The sequence below is a fragment of the Salvia splendens genome, chromosome 9, assembly GCF_004379255.2.
Source record: "Salvia splendens isolate huo1 chromosome 9, SspV2, whole genome shotgun sequence".
Taxonomy (NCBI): domain Eukaryota; kingdom Viridiplantae; phylum Streptophyta; class Magnoliopsida; order Lamiales; family Lamiaceae; genus Salvia; species Salvia splendens.
Window position 1 is genome coordinate 9021221 of NC_056040.1, and position 23794 is coordinate 9045014.

At 37.7% G+C, this 23794-nt stretch overlaps 2 protein-coding genes, 1 long non-coding RNA gene and 1 pseudogene across 4 annotated transcripts; 3 read left to right on the forward strand and 1 right to left on the reverse strand.

Annotated features, from left to right (window-relative positions):
- Nucleotides 1-369: 369 nt before the first annotated feature.
- LOC121747910 lies at nucleotides 370-4683 on the forward strand. 2 transcript variants are annotated; one of them, XM_042142064.1, is made up of 11 exons: nucleotides 370-504; nucleotides 1072-1221; nucleotides 1486-1710; nucleotides 2264-2347; nucleotides 2779-2865; nucleotides 2955-3193; nucleotides 3283-3510; nucleotides 3592-3636; nucleotides 3710-3802; nucleotides 3884-4219; nucleotides 4443-4683. In XM_042142064.1, exons 3-10 carry the CDS (start codon nucleotides 1530-1532, stop codon nucleotides 4211-4213), a joined length of 1287 nt encoding a protein of 428 aa, XP_041997998.1. In that variant the 5' UTR covers nucleotides 370-504; nucleotides 1072-1221; nucleotides 1486-1529; the 3' UTR covers nucleotides 4214-4219; nucleotides 4443-4683. The 2 variants fall into 2 exon arrangements, with proteins under 2 accessions (XP_041997998.1, XP_041997999.1); XM_042142065.1 differs by lacking the exon at nucleotides 1072-1221 and having other exon boundaries at nucleotides 373-504.
- A 1624-nt stretch (nucleotides 4684-6307) lies between these two features.
- Nucleotides 6308-8538, reverse strand: LOC121747909 (annotated as a pseudogene).
- A 1349-nt stretch (nucleotides 8539-9887) lies between these two features.
- On the forward strand, nucleotides 9888-10517 carry LOC121747911. The gene is made up of 2 exons (XR_006039371.1): nucleotides 9888-10027; nucleotides 10156-10517. It is a non-coding gene; the product is annotated as an uncharacterized LOC121747911 (long non-coding RNA).
- A 9505-nt stretch (nucleotides 10518-20022) lies between these two features.
- On the forward strand, nucleotides 20023-23787 carry LOC121749559. Its single transcript, XM_042144126.1, has 3 exons — nucleotides 20023-20350; nucleotides 21326-21571; nucleotides 22012-23787. The coding sequence occupies exons 2-3, from the start codon at nucleotides 21347-21349 to the stop codon at nucleotides 23578-23580; spliced, it is 1794 nt and encodes a 597-aa protein (XP_042000060.1). The 5' UTR covers nucleotides 20023-20350; nucleotides 21326-21346; the 3' UTR covers nucleotides 23581-23787.
- The last annotated feature ends 7 nt before the right edge of the window (nucleotides 23788-23794 follow it).

The following is a 23794-nucleotide window of genomic DNA, read 5'->3' on the forward strand; positions in this document are numbered from 1 at the left end:
TTTTTACCATTAATGGTAAGTAGGTCACATATTCCACTAACTCACTTCACTCACATTTTATTATAAAACAGATATAAAAAAGTGAGTCTCACATTTCACTTACTTTTCCAATCAATTTTTCTTTATATTTTTTTTAAATCATGCTCATAATAAGAGTGACAATTATTGTGGGGGGAATGAAGTATTTTTTTTGGGCATATACTAATATACTAAAAAAAATGCATGCTCTCGTTGGATGGGAGATATGTTAAGGAGTCCAAAGGCAAAATAGGAAAGAATAAATGAAAAAGTACCTTAAATGTATTAATTATTTTTTAGAGATCTGTAGCGATATTTTTTTGAGTTCAGGGACCTAAAATATGAGAAACTCATTTGTTTGGGACCAATTGTGAAATCCTCTGAAATTCCTCCCCCCTCTCTCCCGACTGATATCCAGGAAAATAGCAGAGTACTCTGCAAATTTCTCCCCTCTCTCTCCCGACTGATGTCCAGGAACATAGCAGAGTACCCTACAAAACCCTTCTCTCTCAATTACATTTGCTTTCCATCACTTAGACTATTATTTTGTCGCTGTGTTCTTGAAAGTCTGGGTTTGTTTGCTCGCATTGTGGCATGTGCATTTCGCGTCTCATGAGTTTTTATACAGTTTATTTTTCTTTTAATTGGCTCCTAACTCTCAGGATATCGGTGAATCCATTATTCCTTTATGTAATTGTTTGACCTAGGGATCAACCAGGTTGATCGCAAGTGTAACGTATTGGAAGTGTTCATCCACAGTCGGTTATGTGTCTATTTTATCTCACGACTGGAGTGGTGAATTGCTGCCCTTGTAATTCAGGGATTCTTCTTTATCTGATAATTAAATCTGTATACTTCAAGAGATTCATACGCAATTTGTTTATTTTCGTGTTGAGTGATAAAAAAAATGTATTGATTGACACTCCATTTTTGGCAATTATGTTACTGTATGACCTCTTTGTTTTATTCAACACTTAGAGCAATTGTTGATCTTTGTTTGTAGCATTATTGTATATGGTCATATGATGATAAGTTTTGTTTTTACCAATGTAGGTTCTAGAGCTTTCAATCGTACAAATTGAAATCCATTGATACGCTTCCAAGTATCTATGTTTAGGCTAAACGTTGGGACATATGTGGTGGCATTGGTGTTAGTGTGAAGCAATATTTCACTTTCTCAATGTCAAGCAGTTGTGCTCATATGTAAGATATTGTTCACAGTAGTCTCGTTTGCTTCTTGCTTGCTGGTTAGATATCTATTGGGCTGTTGATAGGTGGAGAGATAAGCAGAGAGACATTTTTGATGATATGGCCCTTCTTAGGAGTGGAAGATGAATTATGCTTATTTTGCACGGTGGCTGTGTTTGTATTTTCTGTGGCATTTGCTTTTGTTGGAATTAGTTTTTTTTTTGTTCGCATTTAGGATTCAGGTAAAGGATTGATGTTAATTGTTAATGATCACTTTAGGTACACATTAGTGCAAAAGAAGCAACGTAGTTTCGTCCAGGACTATGAATACGTTCACCCCCTCAATGGTTACTTCAAACTCAAGCCTTTTGCAACCCAAGATTGAGGCAAATTTGTTAGCCGAGGCTGATCTTCATTTAGGATATTTCCAGCAAATAGAAACTCAATTACTTGACTGTATGGGAATCTCTGATCAGCAACCATCACACTCCCATAACATTGAAGGTGATTAAGTTTTTGAACTAAGCATTTTATATTCAGGATGGAAATGGCTTGGATTGTCGTATTAGTTCTCTGTTTTCTGGAAAAATATATTTGAAGGGAAGATATTGGGGAATAGAAAAAAGATAATCTCATATGGATGAGATGCATAATCATCAATTCATCAAGTTCCTTTTGTAATTTCTTGATTTTTCTGTTTCATAGGCTTATGCTACTTTAGGACTTTGGATCGTAATGTGTAGATACATATACTCCCTCCATCCTCAAAAAATAAACAAACGTTTAATGACACGGATTTTAATGTGCAAATGGTAAAGTAAGAGGGATAGAAATAAGTAAGAGAGGGAAAAGATAGTGGAAGTAGTGATAGTGGATTATGGGATCCACATTATTAGTGGTGTGTAATTGGTTTAAAACTTTCTATATTTAGACTTGGTCTAATTTTGGGAACGACCCAAAATGGTAAAACTAGTCTATTTTTTGAGGACGGATGGAGTACATGATGAATTGATGATTATGCATCTCACCAATATGTTGCTTGTTTTGTCCTGGAAAGTATCTGGTGAGGACTATATGCATGAACCTGGCGGAATCATTGATATGCCTTCACCTGGAAACAAGAACTCAGCGTGTCTAGATGGTAAATGATCTCAAGCTTGAAGTTTTATTTTTTCTTTGAAAGTATTAAATTTCCCTAGAATCATAAAGCCTAAGTGAATCTAAAATGATCTTTTAAAATCCGAGTAGTCTTCTTTTACCATTTTTATATCGTAGCCAATGAGCTGAACTTATGGTGAAATAAATGACTTTTATGATACCCTTCCTCATCAATTTTAAGTGCTCCATGGACTTGCCAATTTTCTGAGAGCCTATTACTTGGAATTCTTAGTGTTGGACACTGTAACTTATTTATCTGCTGAACTTTTGGATACTTAAGTTTTCATTTTTAAGTTGCAGACCTATTGATTTAACCACAACATAAAATTTATATCCTTAGGCTAGCTTTGTTGTTTTTTTTGTGAATTTTATTAGTTGCATCTATCTAACCATTTATTTGAAATTGACATATAGAAATTCCTCCTAAACTGATTGAGGACCACACTGTTATTGGCATACCTATCGTTGGGAGATCATCTTTGGCAAAGAACGCATATGATGGTTCGCCACCTTTGACTTTTTCTGAAGGAGTAGTTCATGTATTAGTAATCATGCTGTTCAGGGATATAACACTTATTTCTATCATGCAGCACCTAGCGAAGAACAAGGTTTAGATAAACGATTAACACATGCTGACAGGCTTCATAAATGCTTAAAGGAGAAGGACAAAATTCCTGTTTTATTTCATAATGGTCATCCTGTAGGGAAGTATGCATCGTTGTTTATGAAAGAGCTTGGTATAGCTGTAAAGAAACATGCACCATTACAAGTCCAGGGTTGGAAGAAGGTAAAGGATGAGCAAAAACGACCAATCTTTCAGCAGTTGGAGGTCAGTAAATTCTGACAGTTACTAATCAGTTAATTTAATACTATCCAATATGCTAACAAATAGCTGATTGTTTTAGTTTTTCCATGTAGGCTGCATTTTTGGTTGACTTCAGCCTAGGACCCGATTCTGTGAAAAAAGAGACCGATAGATTAATGGGTAAACAATATAGCAGGTACCGCCAAAAGATGCACATACATTACAAAACTCTTACAGACTTGCCTTGGGAGGATCGGTTGAAACATGTACCGGAGGAGTTTTGTAAAAGTGAAGCAGATTGGGTGTATATGTGTATACTGTTTGAGTCAGAGACTTTCAAGGTAAAATGCCGTGTTTTCAAGTTCAAACATACTTTCTACTGTTTTATTTAATGCATTTTTGTTTTTAACTATTTGTTACAGAAACTTTCCTTGTTAAACTCACGAAAGTCTTTGTCGCAATACACTGTAAGCATTGAATCTCTGACTTCATTCAATTTCTTCTCGATTCAATTTGACTATGCATGCACATTATTTATAGGACAATAGGCCCGGAGAAGAAGATGGTATTGATGATCCTAATGTAACAAATACCTCAGAAAGATGTCAAGGAGAAAGTGACGAGACAGCCAATGTATAGGCATTCTCCATTTTTGTTTTTCCAATTTGTAATGTAAAATCATTATCTGTTTGCTGATGTATGTGTTTGTTTTAGAATGACAAGCAAAGTGGATCAGATAACCAAGATGCAAGCAACCAAGTTCCATCCGGACATAGAGATAGCCTCCAACCATCTGATGCTGCGTCTCTTATAGCAGCAAATGCTGAGCTTAGGAGTGAACTTCATAGCGCACGAACTGCTATACAATTGATGGAAGATAAAGTGTGGAGTCTGGAGGCGAATCAGAAGCGGCTAGAGGAGATCATAAAGGCAAACACACAGATTGTGGAGACGAATCAACTGATGATGCAGCGGGTTTTTGAGAAGCTAGCCTCTGATATAGCTCAATCACTGACCTCCTCGGCTCCACCTCCTCTGCCTTAGTTTGGAGTAAGTTAATCTTTGTTAGGAGATGATTTCCTTCAAAATTTGCATCCCAACCTCGTGAGTTGGTGATTCACGGAGGCCTTAATTGCGTTGATTACTGGCAAGACTTAAAAGTAGAATGCTACTAACTGAATTAACTCATTAGCTTAATGCTTTTGAAATAGTTATACATTGTGTTATTTTTTATGTGCGAGGATCTAAATTTATTTTCTTAAAAAACATTCAGGAATCCAGGGAAGATTTGCAGAAGAAGGGACATGGGACTTAATTTATTTTCAACTGACTCAATTTCGGGATGAAGTCATGTGAAGTCTCTTTCACTCTCTTCCAATTTGGTTCTGATGTTTGGAAGGCCAAACCTATCGGGCTAAGTGTTCATAATTGTGCATGTTTACAGTTTATTATCTGCATGAATTTTGGACAGATTTCTTTCAGAAATGTCATAGTTTGATTGTTCATTTGCAAAATACGTAAGACTTTGAAAGTGAGCTATTTGATTGAGGCGGTGCAACTTGAGATGGGATGTCGCGGGTAACTCCCGAGCTAGATCCGACGTTGGATAGGTCTAGGTGGCGCAGCTTCAACAACACTTCTCTATGCTCTATCTTTCCAATTATTGTAAACTTGTAGTAATACCTAATTGCCACCTCGATGATAATTTCCTCATCCTTGATGAACTTAAGATCTTTAGCTGGAATCCATAGAGAAATGGGAGAAATAAAGGAGAGATGGAGGAATGAGGCAAATTTTTGTGCGAATGTGGGACGAAATTAATGGGAATATGCATTTTTGAAAAAAAAAATCAAAAATAAATTTTAATTTGGACTCATCAGAAAAAAAATAATACTACTATTCATTAAAATTAAAGAAAAGTTAGGAGTAATAAAAATTAATGAAAATAAAAAAATTGATCGTTGCCACTCGCTCGCGCCAAAATTGCACATTATTCCAGCCGGAAAAACCGCCGCCATGTCCGGCTTTCAGCGGACAGTCGCGGTTGGAAATGCGGGCGCCGCCTCGATTCTGAGCTTGCAATGGCGGCGCGATGCTGAATTTCTGATAGCCTATTGCTCAAATGGGAAACTTGCAGGCGCCACCAGGCCATCATGGTGAGAAAGCCGTAAGCAAAATCTGTTTCTCTCTCTCCATTTTCCTTCCTAATATTTTTTCTGGTTTAATTTTTCCGTGGTTGGATTGGAAATGTAATGTTATGCTTTTGAGTTTTGAAAGGCTGTATTTCTTTTGCTTCAATTAGTAATTCGCCGTTGCTATATGCCTATATTGGACCTTGCTCTGTGCATGTGTATTTTTAAATTTTTTTTCTCAATCTTTCAACCTATTGATGTAATCCGCGAATTCCGAAATTGGTTTCTTACTTTTCCGGCGATGTTGCGTTTGTATTCTATGTCGCAGTTACTTTGGCAGGAATTTGAGTTTTCTCATTCACATTTTGGATCAAGGGGAGGGGTTTCAAATTTAGTAATGATGATCACCTTAGCACAAGGAGCACTTTGGTAGAAATATTGTTAGTGTTGCTATGCAGCTATCTTTTCATCGTCTTATTCAATTAGGGATTTTGTGAACAAATGACCGAAGATATTGCAGGAGCTATGGAACCTCTGATCTGACCCCTTCAACGGTTACTTTGAAGGTATAATCCCTTCAGTGGCCCAAGGTCGACATAAATCGCCAAGTGAGCTTAATTTGGGGCAGTTCCAGGAAATACAAATTCAATTACTTGACAGTAAGGAAATCTCTGGCAAGCAATAGCAATCATCACGCTCACATAAAACCAATGTAATTAGCATATTTTCCTTTGCATTGACCATCAGTTTCTGGTGAAATAACGGTTCTCTGGTTTCTGGAAAATTAGTTTATGGAATAAGATTGCTCTGTTTCATATGTTGCTTCTTTGAGTTATAAACTGTTGATCACATATGCTTGAAACTTAATCCGATGTCCTTATGATTTGCTATTGCTTCTTTTGTCCTGGCAAAGTATTTGAGGATGAGTATACGGATGAACACAGTGGCAACAGCGTAGTGCTTTCCCATGGAGACAAGAAGTTGGCCTGTGTATGATCTGGTAAATTCCTGGCACACTTTTATATGTTCATTTATAAACCCACAGTTATGCATGGATTTTGTTGCCTTTTGAAATCCTATATTAATTTGAGTTACTGGAGCAGTTGAAGCTAGCTTTTAGTTGTTGTTGTTGATGATATCTTTTGTATGCATTCTTTCATTCATCTTTCCCAATTTGTATAGATAAATGAGTATCATTCATATACTTGATATATCTGTTTATTTTAGAATAAGAAGCAGATTGCATCCTATAACAAAGATGATGACATCCAAACTCTTGATGGAGTGCATGTAGCTACACGAACAGCGCTGGATATGTAGCTAGGCTCAATAATGTGCTCCGACCTGCTAAATGAAATTCTTCCATTGATACATCTCTTTTAGCAAAAAATTCTGAACTTAGGAATGATGGAAGCAAATCAGAAGCGCCTAGAGGAGAGCATGCAGGAAAACACAGATCATGGAGGCAAATCATCAAATGATGAAGCAAGTTTTTGAGAAGATTGCCTCTGATATAACAGTCACTGACCCAACTGCTGTCTTCAGATCCGCCTCCTCCCCCTCTTTAGATTCGAATAAGTTATTATTCATTTTTATATAGTGTGGAAAGGATATGAATATGCCTCTAGAATTTTCAAATCTGGATATGTTTTCTTAAGAAACATCCAACAAATGTTTTACTGTACATTTGCATACAAATCATAATCACAGAAAAGAGAATTACACGTAGACCATATACATGTACAGAAACTAAGAATTATTATGCATTCTCACATACTCTCCATAAAACCTAGGAGCAGTATCTTCTTCTTCATGAGCATTATAGGCATACCCTCCATGACTGGATATATCAAGCCCTGCAACTTCTTCATCAATGGAAATTCTCAAGATCCTAAGCCAATGCAGCAAGTAAAACAGTGGCCCCATTGTCACACTTACCCACACCAATATCACCACCAGTTCCACCAGCTGAGCCCCCAACCAGCAGCCCATATGCCCGTCCCTGCGCCCCAGTCAGCCCCGCATCGTACGCCTGCACCACAAACTCCTCCTTCGCGAAGAGCCCCGTGAAGATCAGCCCCCACGCTCAGCACCCGCCATGTAGCTGCGCTGCCTCAAGTGGGTCATCAATCTTGAGCTTTAAAGCCAGCACGTTGAGCCCAATCAGAACCCAGGCGGCGAAGAACCCACAGACGATCGCGGCCCACGGCTCCACCACAGCGCAGCCTGACGTGATGGCCACAAACCCGCCCAGGACGCCGTTGCAGACGGCCAAGGCTCCCAGTGGCCCGCCAGCATCCGCCGCCCAAACAACGTGACTATCCCAGCAGTGGAACCGGCCAGCATGGTGGTGACTGCCGTGCGCCCCACTGAGGTCCAGTGCCCCTGGTCGATGGTGGTTGGGTAGGCCACAAGTATCTTGTTGAACTAGCCCGGGTTGAACCCGAACCAACCGATCCATAATAGGAATGTGCCGAGAACCACTAGGGTTGCATTATGCCCACGCATGATCACAGACTTTCCGAATGCATCGAACCGCCCCACTCTTGGGCCCTCGATGATGCAGCCACAGAGCCAGGCGATCCCGCCCACCAAATGGACCGCACCGCTTCCGGCAAAGTCAATAGCCCCCGATCCGAACAGCCGCAGGCTTGAGTTTGGGCTTAGCCACCCACTAGATGACCAAACCCAATGGGCCACTACAGGATAGACAAAGCCCGAGAGAAATAATGAGAAAATCAATTAGGCGCCAAACTGAGTCCTCTCAGCAATGGAACCGCTAGTTATACCAGCCACGGCAATGGAAAAAGCCCACTGGTAGAGGAAGAAGCTGTAGTCGTACGAGGCCGTTGGGACGTCTTTTAGGGCGAAGTAGCTTGTCCCAATGAATGGGTTCTTACTCGGGCCCTCCCCGAAGGCGAAGGCAAACCCGAACAAGAAGTAGGAAAGGCTTCCAACGGCAGCATCGACCACGTTTGTGAGCAAGATGTTCATGGCGTTCTTGGCCCGAACAGAGCCCGCACACAGCATGGCGAAGCCGAGTTGCATGACAAAGACTAAGTAGGCTGAGAAGAGAAGATAGATGGCATTGATGGATTCTTCGACACTTGACTCCCATGAGAGTTCCATGGTTCTTGGTAGGGGTGTGCATTCGGGTTTCGGTTCGGTTTTTTGTCAAAACCGAACCAAAACCGAAAAACCGAATTTAGTTCAAAATCCAAACCGAACCGAACCCGAAAAACCGAAAAACCAAAACCGAAAAACCGAAAAACCAAAACCGAAAAACCGAAAACCAAACTTAAAAACCCGAAAAACCCGAACAAAACCGAAAAACCAGAAAAAATAAATATAATATTAATATATATGTGTGTGTAATTTATTTTTATTTTATATATACTAATAGAATATTTATATATAATATAAAATTAATAATACATATAATATATATAATATAGTAGAATTTATTAAAAGAATATACTATATATTATATATAATATAATATATTAAATTAATAGAATATATATATAATTCGGTTATTCGGTTTTTCGGTTTTTTTCTTCGCCCGAACCGAACTGAAAAACCGAAATTTTTGTATTTTCAAAACCGAACCGAATTTCAAAATTTCGGTTTGGTTCGGTTCGGATATTCGGTTTCCGGTTTTTTTGCTCACCCCTAGTTCTTGGAGAAAGAATCAGAATATTGTTTGATATGATTAGTAGTACAAGAATTTGGATGAGTATATTAATATATATATATAGGGAGATATATCATTTATTAATATATTTAGAATTTAGCTCAACTTGCTGTATGAATATTTGGAATGGTCCACTTGTTATTGATAGCCCAAGCACTAAGAATCATTGATTTTTGACATGTATTGTATTGCTATTTTGTAGAAAAGTTTTGATAAGCCCTGTAAGGCTCAACTCACTAAAGATGTACAAGAAGTATGAAATCATGTCCCAGAAAATCATTGTGCATAATGACCATATGCATATATGTGTGTGTGTGTGATCTGATGAATTCTGTATAATTGTGTACTTATTAGGGATATAACACTAGACACTAGGACCATATCTTGTCCATTTGGGAATCCATTTATTATCAAGAAATAGTTTTACATATGATTATTATATCATATAATATAATATAACCCTTTTTTCATACATTGTGTACATTTATGATGAACTCGAAGATTCTGTGGAGTCCCTGGAATCTCGAGTGGTAGTCATGAGGGTTTCAAAGCTATCAACAAGAGCCTTCACCTTATTCTTACCCATAAACACTACTCTCATGCATTCCTTTTTCGTATGATCAGAATCCCCTTCTGAAACAACTCTCCTCAATCTTATCTCCTTCCATCTGTCTCCACCTTCTTTGTTTTCTGCTTCAACAACTCCTTCCTTCAATTCCATCTTTGTTGAACAACAATCATCAGTTATTGCTGAATCAATTGCCTGATCATCAACATCCTCGTCTTGGTTTTGGTTTTGGTTATGATCATTTGTTTCAACAATGTGTATGATCTTCTCTTCAATGGTTTGATCACAAGTTCGGAACCTTGTAGAAGTTCCTCAGATTTGGCCTTTGGAACCTTCTTAGCGGGGAAGCTCTTACTTCGTCTAGTCCTTGATGATTCTGGAAGAGATGTATGAGGCAGCGTATTGAATATCTTGCTCTCGTTGTTTCGACCTGGCGCTTTTTGAGGTTTCATGTTTTTTGGCAAGTGAGTTCTTAGTTGCTGATGTAGCTCTGTTTTTTGAGGTTGAGTCCTTAATTAATGATGTAGATGTAGCCATGTTTTTTGTTTTGTATTTCGCCTGTGGTCTCGTATTTCTGTTTCTGCTGTTGCAGATTCGGCTAAGGAGTCGCGTCTGTGGCCGTACTTGCACAAGTCGTGGCAGGAGCCTATCGATGCTCTGAGATAATTTGGAATTGGGATTAGATCACTGAAGAGTAAAGCTGCGCCTCCTGTTGAGTTCCGGCGTTGAAGCCTGGATTCCGGTTTGATCTTCTTAAGTTTTGTTGGGGCCTTGATCATTCATTTGGCCATTGGGGAAGATCAACAAAGCTGCAGACAGAGGAATAACATGAAGGTATTGAATTGTTGATTGTTTGTATTGTTAATTTTTAAAAATGGCTAATCAAAAACCCTTTTGGTTTGTAATGGTGTTAATATATGTGAATAAGGCAGGATTTTCATTGACATTTGAATATATGCATTGGTGAAACTGTAAAATTCTTACCTCTCTGAAGATGAAGGAATTTGAAGAACTGGAGACTGTAAATTATTATCTCAGAGTTTTATGGGAGATTTAGGATTGGGGAGATATTAAAAAATGTGGGATGACAGCTCCATTTTTAATGGCAAAGGAGAAAAACAGGTGTATTTCTACATGCAATGAGAAGATGAGAAATTTAAGGACCAGTAAAACAAGAAAATAAATTCGTGTTCCAGAATTTATGGCTGTCTTCAATACTTATCTTTTAAAATGTCTCATAGATAAAAATTTAAAACTTTTTAAAATTTTATTTTGATAAATAGTACTCCCTCCGTCCTGCACTACTCGCACTTATTTCCTTTTTGGGCGTCCCAAGTTACTTGCACTCTTTCCATTTTTAGTAAAAAATTTCACCTACAGCCGTCATTTTTTACTTTCCTATACACTCATTCCTTAATCTCCGAGCCGAAAAGGAAATGAGCTAGTAGCTCGGGATGGAGGGAGTATCTTTCTTAATTAATGATTCCCAAATCTAAATGATAGAGAGTGTGAAGCTATTAAAAACAACTGCTTTAGCTTTTCACAGGTCAAATTGATTGTAGTAAAACATACTACTCCAATATTATTTCTTAATGGGAAAATAAATATTCTCTTTTTCTTTATCTGTGAGGAATAGAAGAAATTTGCCTGAAATGCCATCTATCTGATTTAAGAAGCAGCGAAAGCGAGACCTACAAAAATCCAAGGTCACGACAAAATGGAAAAATCAGTGATCATAAATATATTGGTGAACTATTTTCTATTTAAATATGCAATCTTATTTTTAATAAAGTAAATTTTGAAAATATAAATATATGTACTTCCACCCATCGTCTCAGAGACGTTTGTTTCTATACGTGGGAACAAATTCGCATATAAATAAATAAATCCAATATAATTATAATTGCAAAAACATGCACAACGTTCCTTATACAATTTGAATTTATATTTGCCCAAATTAAAAAAGTTTAGGATTAAGGTCGAAAAAATAACCCCAATTATTCGAATTAATATATGGACGAAATTAGACATAATAGGATACAGATATTGTGAATTACGTAGATAAGATTCCAATTAAATATGGCTGACACTCGTCCTCGAAGCAATTACTTTTCTGTAAATCTAGATCACGATCAACTTCTATTTTTATACTACTGCATTTGTGCAAAACTTTATCATGGGTAGTTGGCAGAGTTAATGCATAGTATTAATTGAATTGAATTGAATCTCAAAATGGGCGGACTCTTGTTAATTATTAACTCCATTTAACTAATCAAGATTGTTCAGGATATCGTATACTCCATTCACCCTATAAAAACACACTAGTATTATTTTTTTTAATTTGTTATGTCACATAAGAATAGACATTTGTGCATTTTTGTATTTTGGACTTAAAAAAATTCCAAAAGATGCAAAAATCTTTCCAGCAATATTACATAAAAATCCAAAAACGTGTGGGGATATTTTTAAAGTTTAAATATCATGTACTACTATTAATACTACAATTTTAGAATTTAATTAGTTCACTCTTTAAAAAAATAACATGTTTATAGAAAATTGTTGACATGCTACAAATTAAAATGTGAGACTATTGAACCAATCATATGTTGCATGTACAATTAATTTAAATAATTTACGAAAAATAAGTCGTTTTATAAATTAAGTATCAAATCTAACTAAAGTAATGACAAATTTATTTCAAAGTAATCTATTTATATGGAATTTGTAATATAGTTAAATAAAAATATACATAAGCACCACTGCACCAGATAATGTGACTTGGCAAGAAAAGGAGATTAGACTTGAGAAAGTGAAATTAAGACTATTAACTTTTTTATTATAATAATTAAAATCCCAAATTATTGGTATAAATGAATATGCAATAGCGGACAGAGCACGGACTAGCAGTTAGGGCGTGGGGAGGTCCACTATTTTGTTAGGCTAACGCGACGGACGTTCGGAAGTAGAACGAGCTCTCATCCGCGGACTTAAACAGTTGGTTGATCGCTAGTCCGCTATTGCGCGGACACCGATCGGCTAGCCAATTTTTTTATTTTTTTTGTTTATACACTATGTTTACAACTCGTTGCACTTCATTTTTTAATATTTGATAAACACCAACAATTAAAATGAATTAATCGTATTTGTCAATTTATTTGCTTGGCTAGGGCGTCGGTTAGTCCTAGTGCTAGCCTATTATTGGGCTGTGGAAAGTTCTAATGATGTGGCAGGATGTGGGAAGTCCTAGTGACATGACAGAATGTGTTTTTAGTTAGTCCTAATGCTAGGCTATTGGCTAGTCCGTGCTATTGTGGATGCTGTTAGATTACATCTGGAATGCCTATTAGTAAGCCTAAACCAACACACACACACACCAATTAAAGCTCAACTTATTTCGCTAATTGATATTATTGTCCTTTCACATTGAAGATACTAATTTGCAAGAGCAAAGTGTATATACTTTATGGATTATCACATTTGTAATTTTCATGTCCTGTTTTCGAGAAAAAAGGGTCTACAATAATATCCTACTATTTCAGATTTATGTTTTTGAGTTGGAAGTTCTGCTTGTAAAAATGTTCCATTTTAATGCAACTCACTACCAACCATGATAATTAAAACTATCAACAAATTTATTCCTATTTATATTTCGTTTAGAAAAAAAAAAGGAAAATGGAAAGGAAACTCCATAAAGTCGAAAAGAAAATGGAATACATAGATGATGTCTAACTAGAGCTTATCAAACTTCTTTACATTTTGATGTTCCGAATTTATACTATTATTCAATCAACTCCATTGTCATAATTCTATTTTTTCAATATATTTATTTTATATTTATATTTTATTTTAACAAAATAAATAGTATACACAATTTATTTATAAATGCAATTAGAATTTAAGTTATTTTTGCAAAATTTAAAAATGTAACAAAATATTCATTTTAAATACAAAACAAAAGTTGTACTATAAAAATACACACACCATATTACTTAAATAAGAATTGAAAATAGTCAAATACACATTAAATATGTACTAGTAATTTTGAAAAAATATAGTAATTACTAATATACAAAGTTAACAACGGTAAAAAAAAAAAGGTGCATCATACACGATTTTGGAAGTTCAATGACTACTTATAATATTCCTTTGTCCAAGAACCACATGCATAGCTCAAGTACCATCTATGAAGTTCACTATAATTAAAACTGCATAATTTAAATTTAAATAAAAATTGCACAATTATACGCGTCAACAATGTGGTAGAGGAGTATGGCCAAATTTTTTCAACTAGATCTTTATTAGGGTTGGTCATGTTTTTTTTTTTTTTTATCATGAGTCGCATCACAACAAAATGCGCACTCTCAATATATCGGAGGAACGTCTTGAATGAGAGGGTCGGTTGCAGTTGTGTTGTGCATACGATATTGAATTTATAGATGGAAAAAATAATCGCTTAATTCAAAACGATCCATTCAAATTTTTAAAATTTCTTTATTTTTAACTGAATCAATTTTCACATGAAAAAATAAATATATGGAGTATGAAATAGTGGTTGATTACGTGTCAGCTATCCATTGAATAACGGATCACGTATTTTGCACGCATATATGCAAAAGTGTTTAGGGAAACTTTAGCACCATACTAAACTGCTAAACATATAAATTATTTTTAACTAAATCAATTTTTACATGAAAAAATATACTATATGAATTAATGGGTGATTACGTGTCGTCTACCCATTGAGTAGCGAATTTACGTCTTTTGCACTCATATATGCAAAAGTATTTAGGACAACTTTAGTGCCATACTTCTAAACATATACTTAGGAATTTATTAGAGCATCTGCAACGGTGGACGGACGTCGTCCGTCAGTCCGTGCCGCTGGCAAGGACGAGCTCCGCCGTCGCTGGCACGGCGCTGCTCGATGCATCGAGCACGTCCGTGCCAGCGAGCAGCTGACGTGGCGGCACGCGATTGGGCAACGGCATAGCCGTTGCCCTTGAATATTTTTTTAAAAAATCGGTATTTAATTTTAAAAATCGATAAAAAATTTTTTTCCAACTCCCAAAAATATGACCGTTTTTTACCCATTTTTCTGAATTTTTTGGATTTTTTTTATTTTTTCCCCCAAAATCATCTATAAATACACACATTCATCATCCACTTATCACATCAAATCATCTCTCATTCATAATTCTCATACATACTATCTACACCTTCATCTCTCACTCAAAACCTCAAATGGATTTTACCCATCTTATGGCGGAAGCGGAGCGCGAAGAACAAGAATACTACGAACAACATCGTGCCGCTTACGAAGCATATGTCGCGGCGAATACCCCCGCTCCTCCTCCTCAACGAACTAGATCAACTCGCCGCTACATCCATCGTGACCGGGAGGGAGCCCACGAAAGGCTCGTTCCCGACTACTTTGCCGACTAGCCGCGGTTTCCGGCAGATTACTTCTGGCGCCGTTTTCGCATGTCAAAGCGCTTGTTTATGCGAATTGTCAACACATTGTCCGCACGTGTTGAATTCTTCCAAACAGGTCCAGATGCAGCCTGCCGGCAAAGTATCACGCCGTTGCAGAAGTGTACGTGTGTCATCCGACGACTCGCTACTGGACAAACAGCCGACCTCTTCGACGAGTATTTGCATATCGGTGAGTCCACTGGAATCCTTTGTCTAAAATTTTTTTGCGAGGGCGTTCGTTCAGCTTTCGGTGATAAATTCCTTCGGGTACCCATCACCGATGATTGCCAACGGTTGCTTCGTCTTCACGAATCAGTCCATGGCTTTCCCGGAATGCTTGGCAGCATTGACTGCATGCATTGGAGGTGGAAGAATTGCCCGATTGATTGGAGGGGGCAACACCTAAGCGGTCACAAAGGCGGTGACCCAACACTTATCCTTGAGGCGGTCGCCGAATACCGCCTATGGATTTGGCATGCATATTTCGGCGTTACCGGATCCAACAACGACTTGAACGTGCTCTATTCTTCACCACTCTTCAATGATGTGATGAATGGTGTAGCACCGGCGATCGACTTCACCATCAACAGAAATGCATACCACATGGGTTACTATCTCGCCGATGGTATATACCCAAGGTGGTCGACTTTCGTGAAGATTCTCAGCAACCCGCACGACCCGAGACGGGTTCTTTTTGCGCAGCGTCAAGAGTCCGCGCGGAAAGACGCCGAAAGAGCCTTTGGGGTCCTTCAAGCCCAATTCAACATTGTGAAGGCCCCGGCTCGGCTCTGGTACGTGAATAATAGCGCCGACATCATGTACACGTGTATTATCTTACACAACATGATCATAGCCGACGAAGGACCGATGGCGGCTAGCTTCTACGACAAGGATGAAGCCGGAAGCTCAACAGCGAGGTCTCCCCCACACCGAGGTGTGCATACGACGGTAGGCCAGAGGATCGAGACAAGGCACACAATGCGCGATACCCGAACCCACATTGAGCTACAAGAAGACCTAATCAAGCACATGTGGGCGAAATTCGACAACGAGTAGTGGTTTTTTATTTTTAGTATTTTAATTATGTAATTTTAAATTTTTAGGATTTTAATTATGTCGTTTTTATTTTATTTGTCATTTGTAATATTATTTAGGTTTTTTAATGAATTTTAATATTATGGAAATGTTTTTGTTTAATTGAATTTTAAATTGAATTTTAATATATATATATAGGGATGTATTCATTTCCTTTTTGTATCTTTTGTTCTTTGTTCTTTTTAATCGCAGCCCCACGATTTTGTCATCCGACGGTTAGATTGGTGACACGTGTCATTTAATAATGCAGATTTTCAGTTGAATAATGCACACCGACTAATAAGTATTTTCAAGAATTAAAAGTCGACTAAAAGTATTTACAAAATGATCTTCTAAAGTATCCAAGGATCATATATGCAACCATTAATCTTAAAATTGAAAGAACAAGAAAACTCCCTGGCCCCATAGGCATTCTTTAAGCCACATGTAATCGGAGAGCTTTCCTTCTCCACTTCAGCCTTGATTTTTTTCAACATTGGAAAACACCTTGGATAAGAAGTCATGTCTGGACAAAAGAAGTCATGCCTTGGATAAGAAGTCATGCCCCGGTAACGGCGCCATTTGAAGGGAGGGATTTTTGCACGTGTGTCGTGTGCACGTGTTCCTCCTTTCAACAAGATTTATAATTTTCCCACTAATGCAACAAATATTACAAAGTATAAGCGGCAAGAGCGGGGTCGAACCACAGAGACTAGGGACCTACTCGAGATTGTTTCTACGACACAAACGGAAAAGTGATCGGCTGCTACCACGCATTCATTAAGGGCTGAGTTTTAACTACTAGACCTGAGAATTTAAACCTAATCTATTCTATCTACTGGATCCAGAGAACTGGCGGTGCTTCAAATGTAATTGCAATCATGATTTGAAACTGAAAATTAACTTTAGATCATTCACCAAATTTCCTGGGTCAAGCAAATAAGTTTCCTAAAACAGCCAGACAGCAGAGCGTAAGAAAAGCAACAGAGCAGATTCCCCTAAATAGCTACTGACAAGAAAGCTGCAACTAACAAACTAAAGCAGATTTTATTCTAACTACCAGCAAACTTCATCTTCTTCATGAATCCAACGGGAAATACAGAACAAAACAAAGCATTAAACACCATGAAAACAGAGCAATCTCAGATCTAAATTTAAACATGAAATTAAAGCATAAACTAACAGATCTACGCTACTGGGTCTAGCAGATGCGAGATCGAACAGTAAACAGCCATAATCATGCATAATAGAAACAGAGAACTTCAGATCCACCAACGCAGATTCAGATCCACCACAATCCAACATCGAAAACGAAACGTAAACACGAAATTCAAGCTAGAACTGCCAGATCTACTATCCTAGATCAAGCAGAAAGCGGAATAACACAGATTAACCTTGCATGCATCACCTAAACTAACAGATCTCAGAAATCGAGCACGTGAATAACTAGATCTCAACCTCTAAACTACTGGAAATCATGTAAACATCATGGATCTAAACATTTAAGCCACCAATTGCGAAAAGCATCCAAGAAACATGAGTAAATAGCATCATCAACATGAAATAAACACCAAAGCTTCATAAAACCAGAAATAGGTCGAGATCCAAAGGCTGAGTCGTCAATTCCTCCGATGAAACTCTAGATCTAACTACATCGTCTCAAAAGCGGTAAAGAAAGCAAGGATCCAGCGTCGGAGTCGTCAATTCCACCGTCGAAACCATTGAACTAAGCTAAGAAATCAACAACTAAACTAAACTAAGCTAAGAAAGCGGTGGCGTTAGGCGCTATGAGAGTTTCCTACCTAAACTACGAGAATGGTAGCGTTAAGCGCTACCGAGAACTTCCCACCTAACTACCATAGCGTTAAGCGCTCCCTTCTTCATTCATGTTGGTCCCTTTATATAGGGAGGCTTCAAGCTCGAATCCCTAGGGTATGCTCTTCATGATTTGACGTTTGTACCCTTAAAATATGATCTTTTAAATCTGCTCCTTTCTTCACTTTTTTTCTGCTCCATTTTCCCGCCCCGGGTAATTTGTGTGTGTTCCTGGGTCCGGCAGATTTTTCACACACCTGCCCTCCTGATAATTCACCTTGACCTAGCGGATTTTTGACACTTTTTACTCATTTTCTGTTCATTTTGCATCTGCTCGGTCAATTTGCAGCATCTACTTGACCCAGCCAATGCCTGCACACTTAATCTCAAATTTGTGCATTATCTCCCCAAAAAGGCATGTAATATCACCAAAAACCAATGCATGAAACGAGCCTTATCAGTGTGATAAACTACAAACCCTCTATAATACAAACTATACAAACTTTAATCCTACTCACTTAATACAATTAATCAACGGTTAATATAAGAGATTTTTCTAATGTCAACATTTCCTACAAATCTGTACACCCCGTTGACATCGAACAATCAGAATTTGTACACCCCAGTTGACATAATTTGTACACCCTGTTGACATCAGCCCCCGTTGACAGAATTTGTACACTCCGTTGACATCAGCCCCCCCGGACAAAATTTGTACACTCCGTTGACATCAGCCCCCATTGACATCAGTTTGTATAATTTGTATTATAGAAAATTTGTATTTGATCACACCTATATATATATATATATATATATATATAGGGAGATGATCAAAATAAGTATGTGTTTAAATCCAGAAATGCAGACCAAATCTCAGCCCTAGGATTAGATGATCTAATGGTCAATAATTAACCAAAAACACGGAAGGTCATAATTAAGCAATTTTAGGTCATATTATAATATTTCGATTTAATGTCATACTAAGATCGTTTTAGGTCATGCTTTGTTAGCATGACCTACAAATTACCTAATTATGACCTAAAAGTGCCCTAATTATGATATTGTTCTGCGTTTCTGTATTTAAATCCAGTTTTGCATAGATCAAAACCCTATATATATATATATATATATGAATTAGTTGGTGATTGCATGTCGACCACTCATTGACTAACTGATTCGCATATTTTGCACGCATACACACAAAAGTGTATATGGCAACTTTAGCTCTGTACTTAACTGCTAACATGCGATATGTGGCGTGATTTAGCAACTACAAACTCTAAAGCACGGTGATGCTCTAAGAGGTAATCAATCAAACAAAAAAATATCATCCCAAATTCAAATCATATTAGGGTTCGTTCAATACACAAAATTAGAATTGAATTCGAAACATAATATAATTTAATTCCAAATCTTTTGTTCAAGAAAAATAATGTATATTAATTGATATGAAATTGGATTTAATAAAATTATATAGTGTGTGTGTGTGCAATGTATGTGCAGTGTGTGTCCAATGTATGTAGTGTGTACAACGTAGACATTATAACTATCTAGAATTTCAATTATTTATTTTTAATATGAAATTCAAATTTGAAAGGGACTGAAATTATAATTCGATACTATAATTCAAAATTTTTGTGATACCAAATACTATTGAATTTAGAATTAAAACTAAAATTCCAATTCTGCATGTCCAATTTCATACCCAAACTGGCCTTAGTAAAAATTCTTGAATTCTTGTACAAATTTAGAATATATAGGTACACCTATCTATATCATACATGTAGTCAATAATAATGTACACATACAATACATGATACATTACGTTCAAGTGCTATTTTAATACTAGTATACTGATCAATATACTTATCGAGTGTATCTCGCTCTAATTGGATTTCAGGTCATGGATCTCTCTTAATTTATTAACTATTTTGAATAAAAGCGATTATAAAACCAACCAATTAATGTATACAAACAGCCACCCCACCCCCCACCAACCCTATCCTACGATGGGCCCCACATATTGACAAATCCCATGTCTCTTCCTTTTTAAGTTATATATTCCTCTCCCTCTATCTTCACCTTCTCTGCCAAGTGCGTGTGGCCCCAGCAGATCCAGAAACTCCATTTTTCTCTCTCAAGCAGCCCACCTTTTCCGCTTTTCCTTTTCCCTTTGCTTCTTTGCAAATTCAAGCCTCCTTTCATGGCCTCTTTTCTCTCTTTCCATATCCCCCTCCTTTCTCTCTCTAATACTATGTGCCAACTCTCTGAGCTCATTTCACTTCGCTGAGATTTTATTCCTTTCTCAAAACATCCTTTTCCTCTCCCATTGTTAGTGGATTTGCTGAATTCCGCATGATAAACGAGCAATTTTGGTGCTGGTAATGAAGCTGTGATTTGAGTTGGTTTTGTTTTTCTCTTTTCAGGTAAAGTTTCAATCTTTATTGTTTTATCTGAGAATATGGATTCTGGGTCTGATCTTTCCTTCATTTTCTCATCTGAGCATTTCTCTGTTCTCAGAATGCGTTACAGTGTGTGCTTGTCAGTCTGCTAGTGTGTGTGTGTGTGTGTTTGTTTGTTTTTTCTTTTGTCTCTCTCATTCTTCTGGGATAAGCTGAGATTTTACTTTTAAATGGTGTGTTGATGGTTTCTGATGACATGATCTGTCATAATACAACACAATTTTCTCTTGTTTACCTTTTCTCAAATTTTTTGGTAGAAATGTTGGATTGTTTTCCCAATCTCAAATTCTTAGTATTTTCTTGTTCATGGTCAACAATATTTATTGGTGTGATTTTTTTAAGTCTAAACCTTATCTCATTGCAGTCTGATCTTTTGTTGAACTTGGAGGAGATGAGGGTTTTTCCGCCCTATGACATAAGGGAATCTTATTAATGGTTTTTTTCCTGCTTTCAGCCTTTCTTTATCTTGCTTGGCTGGAAAAATGTCGGCTTGTTCTTATCAAACGCAAAAAAGTAGTATTATTGGATACGGTTTAATCTTTCACGCGTGTGCAATTTTGGAAAAATACAACATAGATTTTTATACTTCTCAGATTAGGACAGGTTTGGATTTTATGATCCCTTTCTCAAAGATTTCTGTTACTGCTTTGATTTTTATATTTGATGAAGTGGTTCTTGAATCTTTCTTGTGTTCGCCGTCTCTTTGAGCAATTTGGAGTTAAAAGAGAGGATAGTTTGAAGAAAGCTATGTGAAATGTTTATTACTACTTGCGAAGCACCATGGAGAAATTTGTGAGGAGTAATGTCTATTGCAAGACACAACTCGAAATCTTCTGTGTGATCTTTGTGTTTTGGAATATGATGTGTTGAATGTTCGATTTTGGACGGTTCTGAGCTATCTTATTATGCACGATACTAACTTGTTTTTATTTTTTCCAGTTTAGGTGAGTTGGAGCGAGTATGCAGTGCAGTAGTTACACGCCCGTGTATTACCACAACGTGAGGGATCTGAATGGCGGTGCTGGTGGCTATTCTTGGCACCTTTACAATAGTAATGCTAGCTACGGAGAAGAAAGAGGCCACAACAACAGCGTTTTCGTGCCATCGTGTGATCAGTACTTAGGTCATGACAAGGAAATGCTGAAGCAGATCATACAGAATCAAGAAGCCGCGTTTAGGTCTCAGGTAGGTGTCATCAGACCTCTAACTTTACTTCAACTGTTGAGTGTTGATTGAGACAAAACATTGGTATATCTGGTGTTACTCAATTTTTTCATCTGGCACGTGGTCATTTTGAGTTCTAACTGGGTTTCATATCATATATTGATGGTCGAAAGAAAACTACAGTGGGCTCTCTCGACTGAAAATGGTATTATAGCTACCTTGTGGAGGGGGCGGTCGTGTAGTGTGACTGTGTGAGTGGAAAGCAATGAAGATATCATGTCATTGATTGGGAGGGAGTTGTGTAGAAAGTTGTATTTATCCTTTCTGAAATGCAAAATTGAGTGTGAAATGGTTATGAGCAGAGTTTGTTTATTGAGTTTTGAAGTTGTGCTCCTCTTCTTTTGTTATATATTGTTAGTTCAGTTGTGTTTAGCTGTTTAATTTAATGTTTCGACTCCCAGGTTCAGGAGCTACACCGGGTATACCGAAGGCAGAGGGACTTGATGAATGAAATGAGAGCGAGAGAAATCTTTGGACAGCATTTACCATCTCGAACATCAGAGTCAATCCATTCCTCGTCTCATGGTGGTGATGAAATTCCTCAGAAGCCTACTCCTGCAACAAGCTGGCTCTTCGGCAATCTTTCACCTCGTGAGTTGTCTGAACTAGCATCAGGGAATTTTCAAGGGCCTAAAAGTTTAGTTGCAGAGAACTTTCTGAAACATACAACTCTGCAAAGTGAGTCTGGCATAAGAAGAAACAGTAGTGATGATGTCCAATTTCTGTTTCCCAGCACTAAACGAAGTGGAATTATCGACCTTGAACTTCCAGCTCGTATCTACCATGATGATCAAGTGAAGCAGTTCAAAGCAGGGAACCTTTCTGAAGCATCTGACTTCACATGTCGTTCCCCTGATAAAGTTTCCAACTTTCTAGCTGCAACTCATTCAGATATTGGCTTGAGTAAAACATGGGATTTATCGAGTTCTAGTTCGGATACCAAGAAAACCTATTGTTTCATTGATCTGAATGAGCCCATACAGTTGGAATCTCTTCCCACAAGTTCGTCTGGTCCTCTTGAAGCTTTTACTGATCTTGTGAAGACTGGTGAAAACTCGGATGGCACAAATTCATCAATGGATATTGATTTGAATTCAATGCCTTTCTGTGAGACTCAAATTCCTTTTGAAAGCCCTCCATCTATAAATAGAGAGGCTAAAGTAGTTCCCGATAGCAACTCTGCCTCTGAAGACGAACCTATTGTACAGAACAGCATCAGTGACAGTTTCTTGAAAACTGAAAGTTACATTGGCTTGAACAGTGGCGTAGTAGACGAGCATCCTGTGCCTCCGTCAAGCTCGAAGTCTGCAGAGTTGTTGAAGGGACCGGTGAGCCCTGAGAACAAGGAGCGTTCTCCTCCAAGAGGAGAATCCGAAGATATTCAACTGGAAACACATCTTTTATCTGAACAAGGAGAGGCAGAGCCATTCATTGAATCCGACACCACTGCTGCAAAGACTCTAGTCACAATTTTTACATCTGGAGTCAAGGTAGAAGCTGAAGTTCTTGAATCACTAGCAAACTTCAGAAATCTGTGTTGGTTTGCTGAAATTGTTTCTTCCAATGGAGATGAAGTGGGAGATGAGGTCATGGAACTTGAGACTGATGCAATGGATCAAGGTGGGGAGAACGATTTAAACTCGTCTCGTTTTAGCAAAGGAAAAGGAACGAGTAACATGTCCAGAAGATCCGGGAAGGGTCAGAAGAGGGGAAAGAAGCAATGCAAGGGCTTCAATTCGGAAGCTCTAGAAACAGGTTCGTTGAAGAGGAAACCGGGCAGGAGTGGCGGTGCAAAAGCAAGAAAATATTCTAAGTTATCTCCTTCAGATGTGACGAAGAAGTCAATGAGCTCGATCATGAAGCAGTCCGTTGCTAGCGCTGACCAGAGTGTCGTGCTGAGCTGGGGAAGGACAAACAAACGGCAAGGAGGTCGGAGACGTCGGGCTAGTCAATTCTTTCTTGTAAGCTGAGATGGCTTGATTGTAGGATTTCTTGCATTCAATAGCACATTTTGTTGTTGGAATTAGATTCTTGATTGGATGATGTTAATGTACATATACAAATGAATTAGTCTTGATGAGAACTCCTTTCAGCTATATGCTGTGATTATTGTGCAGTTGAGTGAAAATCACTGCATTCTATAATAGGATTTGCTTGGGTGGAGTCCCATTTTTCAATTTCAGT

Coding starts and splice junctions, on each gene's coding strand:
- LOC121747910 (XM_042142064.1), top strand. CDS start 1,530: ATGAATACGTTCACCCCCTCAATGGTTACTTCAAACTCAAGCCTTTTG. Junction 1,711..2,263: donor ACACTCCCATAACATTGAAG/GTGATTAAGTTT, acceptor TGTCCTGGAAAG/TATCTGGTGAGGACTATATG. Junction 3,803..3,883: donor AAAGTGACGAGACAGCCAAT/GTATAGGCATTC, acceptor TGTTTGTTTTAG/AATGACAAGCAAAGTGGATC.
- LOC121749559 (XM_042144126.1), top strand. CDS start 21,347: ATGCAGTGCAGTAGTTACACGCCCGTGTATTACCACAACGTGAGGGAT. Junction 21,572..22,011: donor AAGCCGCGTTTAGGTCTCAG/GTAGGTGTCATC, acceptor TTCGACTCCCAG/GTTCAGGAGCTACACCGGGT.